The following is a 7,488-nucleotide window of genomic DNA, read 5'->3' as shown; positions in this document are numbered from 1 at the left end:
TTTTTTAAAAAAAGTATCTTGGAATCAAAACAGTTAATTTGGAATGATCAACTTGTAATTAATTTTTCACTTCAAAGAGTTGCTTGGCTTCAAACATTCCTTGCTGTGGCAGGGTTTTTTTCTTTTTTCACCTGTTCACAGGCTCATAGGTTAGCTGCATTCAGGAAATAACGGGCACTGGCAGACCAAAGCTGTCTGTATTTTTTATAGCTCACTCCTGCTAAGAGCTTAGGTCAGAACCTCCTCAAAGAGATAGGATGGCAGGATTGGCAGTAACCTCTGCTCATGGACAGAGATCACAACTTCTCTCACCTCAGGTGGACTGAGGAGGTGTGTGGAAGTGGATGAAATAATGAAGGAGAAGGATAGGGAACTGGCATGGGAAACAGAACTGGCTTATATTCCTCAAAGCCTGTGGTTGATCTGCTTCAGGGTCTCAGGCAATCACTTCAGCTCTAAGCATTTTCACTACCACTCTTGCCCCTTGTCTTTCCCTAAATCCTTTGGGCTGTTTGTCCAGCATGGGGACCTACTGAGCTATCACTGTTGGGTCTTTAGGATATCTTGCAGCATAAACAAGGAACTGGAAAGTAAGAAATGCCTTTTGCCTCACAGAGAAAGAACCAGAGTTGATGTAATCAGAAAACAGACAGGTAAGGAAAGGTCTGCTTCTTCAGGCCCTACTCATGTGAGGATACTTGCTGTTTCATGACAGCACCATCCAGTGGGATTTGAAAGGCAGCTGTGAAATACACCCAGACTCTTGTTACTTTCTATTTGAGGCTGTCTGGGAAAGCTGTGAGCAGCAAAAAAGACACTGGGACTGTCTGTCTGCAGAATCAGCAAGATGATCAGGAGACATTTACATTGTTCTCTCACTTGAGAGGTTATTTTTGCAAGCATATGGCCTGGAGTTGAAATATGTTTTTTTGAAAAACTGCGGTCAAATTCTGTGGCTGTTAATGGTCTAAGTCTCTTTCTCTAGAGAAAGACACCCATTTGTAGAGTCTGGGGGAAATTCAACCTGTACAACAAGCTCCAAGTTAAATTGATGCTTTTAAAGCTCTTTTCTAGATCAACCTTTAGGTTTTAGTCACAGAGCAGTAAATACACAAATCTCTCTGCAAAATCACTTTAGTGTATTTATGCAACTAGTGACTTTGATGGGCCTGTTAGCTTGAAAAGATGAAACAAATAAGTCCTCATGTGTTTTTTCCTTGGTAATAAATGGTTCATACATCTTACTCAGCTAGGTTTCCTCTGCACTCCTTTAACCATAACTTACAGAAAGCATAATTGCAGAAAAAACAGTCTGCTTGGTTGTTCTTAAAAGAAAAACTGTCAGCATAGTAAGAATTCAGAAAAAAATAGGAAGCTGCAATTCATTATAAGCTTTCAAAGAGACAGAGGGTACCACTATGCATCTATTGCATAGAGCGATGTTGGAAGGGAACCATAGTCAGGAGCAATTTCAAGAATGGCTTTGCTTATAATATGAACTAGTGATGTTTAAACATGCACAGCATGTCCTTCAAAGCCCAGGGATAAAAGGAAGAGAGGAGATGAAAAATTAAGCCAGAACTAAGGCGTCTGGAAAAAATTTGAAGCTTAGAGTTGTTTCTGGGCACATTGGTTTAACCTTCAAATGAACCAGTCATTTCTTTCCTTCTCTTCAAAGTAACACTTTTAAGTCCCAAAATTTGACTTTGAAGCTGAGATCAATGCTGGTAATGTTCTCACAACACCAACTCCCACTGGAGCTGAAATTGGGAAGGGGGGGACTTGCGGTTTATTCAGAGATTCCACACAACACACCAGGCAAGTGATTTTTGCATCAACTGTGCTTCCCTAACTAGGACAGAGAATTTTAATCTTGCAGAGGGGGTTAGAGCCTTACCAGCTCCTACTGGCCCAGCACCTCTCAAAGCCAACTAATACATGGCCTGGCTCTCAGCCATTTCTGTCCCACGGTCTGTGAAATCGTGTAAGGGTGCGGATTGCTTGTAACACTCCACAGCTCAGAAGTAAAAAAAAAAAATTTAGTTGTCATTTGGTGTAAATTCACCATGCAGGAGTCTGTGCTTCTGTCGGACAAATTCAAAAAAACTCTGTATTGAAAAATGTTAAAAGTCACTAATCTTGTTTCATAGCTAGCCTAAAAGGGGATGAAGAAGCTGTGAAATGAGCTATGCCTTGAATTTCTGAGTTATAGGTGATTGATTTATCACTGATTTGTAACTGCCCTTGGTATTACATTTTGTATTATGTTTTGTCCAGAGCAGCTGTGGATGCCCCATCCCTGGGAGTGCTCAGGGCCAGGCTGGATGGGGCTGGGAGCAACCTGGGCTGGTGGGAGGTGTCCCTGCCCGTGGCAGGGGGCTGGAACTGGATGGTCTTTAAGGTCCCTTCCAACCCAAACCATTCTACAATTCTGTGATTACCTAACAACATGGCAGGAGACAGGAAATCAAGATCAAAAGAGTATTTAATGTCTGATGTGCATTTATTGTATCTGCATTCATACACCAGAAAATGTTGATCTTCAAAGCACCGTACAAACACTAACCAGCTAATGACTCCCCATGCAAAGCCACAGCAACAGCTATTTTTAATACATCTATTATTTGTTTGTGCTCATAAAAGGCTGTTTTGTGCCATCAGCTTATTTAGCCAGGCACGGAAGGGAGAAGAATGAATGTGAACAGGGGAGGATGGAAGGGATATAAAATGTCTTTGACTGGGTTTCCCATGCATCAGTTAATTGAAATGGTTGGGTAAAAAAGGAGCAGGTGAAGATAAGGTATGACAGAGCCACAAAACAATGGAAGGGCTGGAAAAAAAGTGAGTTGATTACTAGACAGAAGTAAGTCTTGGAGGAAAAAAGGCTGGTTACTAATGGCCTTTTCTGTCTAGCACAGAGAAGTATAACAAGGACCAGCAGCAGAAAAAGTCAAGAAATTCAAAGGCTGACTGTTACCAAAGACAGAATTAGTCTTTGGAATGAGTAACAAAGCCAAACAGTGATTTTCTCACCTCTTTTTTCAATAGCAGGCAAGGATTTAGAGGACACCCTATGGGCAGATCTTAGAGCAGGTGTACAACCTGCCTGGGGGGCAGAGGGCAGATACCCCTCCTCCTGCTCTGAACTCCCGGGCAGTGCTGGCCCAGCCGGGGTGGCATGCCTCCCAGTGGCTCTTCTGGAGGGACATGGGCAGCACCCAGCAGTGAAGGCTCCCCCCTCAGGTCCGCTGAGGCCAAATTTGCCCTCTCTCTTTTCTCTGTGGCCTGTGGGCAGCCCCCGGGGGGGCAGGTCTGAGGATGTGGACCTGCCGTCATTTCAGGGCGCCTTCCTCAGCTGTGCCAAGCCCCCAGCTACCAGTGTGCGGGGACGCCAACCATCCCACAAGCCCAAGTAACCCCTCAACTCCACAGACCACCACGCCTCTCTGGCAGCCACCGTCATGGGGAGGATTTTGGGGAGCTTGGCACTAACAGAGCGACACAGGCGTTTCTTTGCACACACCACAGAGCTGGGGCCCCCTGCTCTGAGGAGAGACCCCTCAGCGTGCCAGGGCCCCCTGCTCTGAGGAGAAACTCCCTCAGCGTGCCGAGGCCACGCTGCCGGCCCTCACACCTCCTTCCCGCCTTAGCCGCGGCCCTAGAGCCAGCCAGCTCATCATCCCCACCTACTCGCACCCCCCCCCTCGCCTTTAAATAACGGCTGAACTACCGTCCCCCTCCCCCCCGCGTCGCCGCTTCCCGCCCGGGGCTGGGCGGGGGGGGGGCCGGGCTGGGCGCGGGCCGCCGCGCTGCGGAGCCCGTCCTGCACCAGGCGGCGGAGTCAGAGGAGCGCCCCGGCGGCTCCGCAAGCTGCGGCGGCCGTGCCCGCGCCGCCTTCCTCCCCCTCCTCCTGCTGCCAGCCCGGCTCGGCTCCGCTCCGCTCGGCGTCCCGGCCGGCCGCCCCGCGCGCGGCTCCCGCCCCCCATGGATGGGAAGGCAGCACCCAACGGCGTGGCCACCATCGAGGACAGGATCTTGCGGATCACGGGCTACTATGGATATTACCCGGGCTACTCCAGCCAAAAAAGTAAGGCGCCCTCCCGCCTCTCCCGGCCCTTGGGGTGTGTGTGTGCGTGAGGGAGGCGGCAGAGCCCTGGGGGTGCCCGTGCCCCCCCCAAAATGCCGCCCCCACCCTCTGGGCGGCTGCGTGTGGGGGGCTGAGGGCGGCTCCCTCCCCGCCTGTCCCCTGAGGAGACGCGGCGGGCCGGGCGAGCCGTTGGGTCTGCGGCCGGGGGCGGGGGGCGGCGGTGGCGTTGTGCCGCCTAACTTCGGCGCCCGCGGCTCCATCCCGCAGCCGGCGCGCAGGGGAGGTGCGGGCACCTTTCGCTGTTATGTTGAGGTTTATTTATGCTTCCCCCCCCCGCCCGCCCACCTCCGCGGGGGAGGTTTGCTCACCGGGTGCTCCGCGCCGCACCGGGAAAGTTTCGGTCCCGGTGGGTCCCCCCAGGTGGCCGCTTCGGCGTGGGGCTCCTGCGTTATTCATCTTCCTCACAAAACTAATTAGATTTTTCCAGAAAAGTGGGGAGTTACCGAGGGGTTTTCCTTCGTGCCATCTAAGACACTTGTGGTTTAGGGGTTTGGTGTTGGTTTGTTTTTTTAATATATTTGGTTTGGTTTTTTGTTATTGTTGTGTTTTTTTGTTTTTTGGTTTTGTTTTTTTTTTTTCCCTTAAAAGAAGCAACTGAAATTAAAGCAGTTGGTCCTTGCAGAAATTCGCTATTTTTGTTTTTGAAGTTTTTAATTAGGAACAGTGGGTTTCTGGCAGCTGGGAGAACCTTAGTGGGTTTCTCTGAAATTGTGGCTGTCCCAGTGCTCTGTAGAGCTATTTAATGGGGAAAGTTAGGCTAATGAAAGACATGATTCATTTTGTGCTACCGAGGAAATAGATGCATTAGGGGTTTATTGTCTTAATAGTTGCTTTGCAGTTTGCAAAAGCCACGACATGCCGCTGCTTACAAATATAATAAAAGGGGAATGGAGGCAAAGGGAGGTGAGGAAGGCAAAACCTCCTTAGTGAGCAGAGCACTAAGCAGCAGACTTTCTTCTGCATATTTAAACTCCCCTTGGAATCTGAGGAGGTGAACTGCTTTCCAGAACAGGCAGTGCAGTATTTTCCAGCTCTAATACGACAGTAAACCAAAGCACAATTAACAAACTGCTAATATCAGACAGATTTGTCTGTGGGCTTTTTATGACAGAGCAAAGCTGTGGATTGAAACCACTCAAAACAAAAAATTAAAAATTCCTTTGTGTAATGGTCAGCTGAAAAAGCAAACAGTCAAGCCCAGTGGTTTTATTCAGCTGTTATTTGTAGCATGCTAACAGCATGGCAGGTGTTTTGATCATTTGGTGAGGTCAGTTAGTTTGTCTGTAGTCAGAAGAGTTGGGAAGAAGCTCAGAATAATCTGGAGGCATGGCTGTGTGACAATCCAGGGACTATTTAAGTGTGAGCCAGGTGGGACCTGTGTCCCAAATTCTGCAGCGCTCCAGAGGATCTCTACAGTGTGTGATTTACTGGAGGAGGATGAGGGTACTGGCTTAATACTTTGTCATAAGTTTGTTTTAGTGCCAGAATGCAATTTTTTCAGTCTGCAGCAACACTCCCACTCTCCATCAAGGTGTAGACCTGAATTCAGTGTTGGCAATGCAAGGGGCTCTGCACTGGTGCATCAGGGAGGCCAGGAGAGGACTGCCTGGACAAAGAAAAGCTTTCTTAGCCCAGCATCAGGTTCTGCAGATACTACAAATTGCATCTGCTTAAAATTAGATAAGGCATGCTGTGAGAGGCTTTCAAAAGTGCTGACTCTTAGAATTTTATTGCAAGTCCCCTAGCCTTTTGTACCTTTGAGTGGGTGCTGAGGCAAAACAAAAGTGATGCGCATCTCTGGTTTTGCTGTTTGAAGACAATAAGCCAAATTAGTGGTTGTCATGCTTAAAGAGGAAAACTGGAAGTGTGTAACCCAGAAGGTATCCCAATATGTAAATGCCCTCAGGTAAATGAAAAGCATGTACCCCCTTCTAAGCTATGAACACTTTTTAAAGCACTATCATAAGTTTTGGAATCATCACCATAATTTTTGGAGTTGATGAACAACTACTTTATCCTTGTAGCTCTGTGTTCTGGGTTTGTAAAGTGCTTTAATGTGTTACAAATTTCACGAAGATGTTCTGCCCCTTCCAGGGGAAAAAAAAGAGGCATCCTTCAGGTACCTTGAACATACAGCCTCTTGGCATCTAGGCAGCAAGTCACTCTTGGAGATTTTGGCTTGGGAGTTCTTACTCTGCTCCGTCTATGCTGAAGTAGCACCTTCAAGTGGTGTCGTTTCAAAGTGCTGTTGACTGGCAGTTCTTTCCGTAGCTGATTGTTCAGTACAGCTGCAGCACTGTCGAAATGTAAACACTCAAGGTGCGAAGTTTGTACAACTAATTATTAATGTACTTGATATCTCTGTGTTTATTTTGGTGAGGGCATGATTTTTGTCACTGCTATCCAGATACAGTTTTAGTGCAGCTGAGCAATGCCAGTGCCTTTTGCTGGACAGCAGCACGCCAGTGGCACGCAGCGTGCTCAGAATTTCAGGTAGGTTGCATCTCTGCCCTCCCCAGTGGCAGAGAGCCATTGTCCTGTCATATGCCTGAACCTGTAGCATGTGCCATCATTTACTTTCTCTGTCACCTTGCTCCTGCTTGGGTCTGAAAGGTGCCTGAGGAACATGGCAGCTGAGGATGAGCTGTTGCTCCCAGGATGGCTTTGTGCCATCTTCTTCTTGGGTACCCCTCTGGTCTGATCAAAGAGCTGGCCAGGCACTAGATGGGGATGCTGTTTGGATGATGGCAGCCTGCTGGTGGTCACCACCTTCCTTGAGGCTCCTCTTTGTCCCCAGCCTGTGGTTCTCAGCTAGGGACCTGAAGATTTCTCTCGTAGAGGAAAGGTGAAGGCAGTGGGTGGGTGTCTACTCTTCTGTCCACTCTTTGTGTGGGGTGTGGTCCTGGAAAATAACAAAAAAAGCCCAGGGCTCTCTGAATTGTGCCGGTGATTTCATATCCCTCCTTCGGTGGATTGACATGTATTCCATGGTTTAACAGGAGATCATGCCTAGGTTTCTGTGTGTGAAGGCTAAAGACTGGTGACAAATGGTCGTGATATCCAATGTCAGAGGACTGTAGTGTTCAAGAGCTGTTATTACGAAGAACTGCAGTATTTTCTGGTGACTTTTTGTTTCAACTTCTATATTTGTGTGTACTAACCTACTTCAGACTTGGGAGTGTGGATATGATGATGTGGATATGTAATTTTATTTATCCCTAAAAATGGCTGTTAGAGAAGGGAAACACCTTCTTTATTTCTCTGTTTTTGCTCAATCAGAGGATTTACATGTATTTTGGTCTGATATTTACCTCCAGGTATATTGCAAAAACCCCGTATCC

At 47.7% G+C, this 7,488-nt stretch overlaps 1 protein-coding gene across 2 annotated transcripts in view; it reads left to right on the top strand.

Annotated features, from left to right (window-relative positions):
* The first annotated feature begins 3,159 nt into the window (after positions 1–3,159).
* The window catches only part of SLC35F4 (solute carrier family 35 member F4), a 132,210-nt gene continuing 127,881 nt past the window's right edge, over positions 3,160–7,488 (top strand). For both annotated transcript variants that reach the window (XM_080394502.1, XM_080394501.1), the window contains exon 1: positions 3,160–4,087. In XM_080394502.1, coding sequence (XP_080250628.1) covers positions 3,985–4,087 — 103 coding nt within the window. In that variant the 5' untranslated portion in view covers positions 3,160–3,984. The remainder of the gene's footprint in view (positions 4,088–7,488) is intronic.

Source organism: Falco punctatus (genome assembly GCF_963210335.1).
Source record: "Falco punctatus genome assembly, chromosome: 7".
Taxonomy (NCBI): domain Eukaryota; kingdom Metazoa; phylum Chordata; class Aves; order Falconiformes; family Falconidae; genus Falco; species Falco punctatus.
The sequence above is the reverse complement of the archived record's forward strand: the minus strand, read 5'-3'. Positions and strand labels throughout refer to the sequence as shown.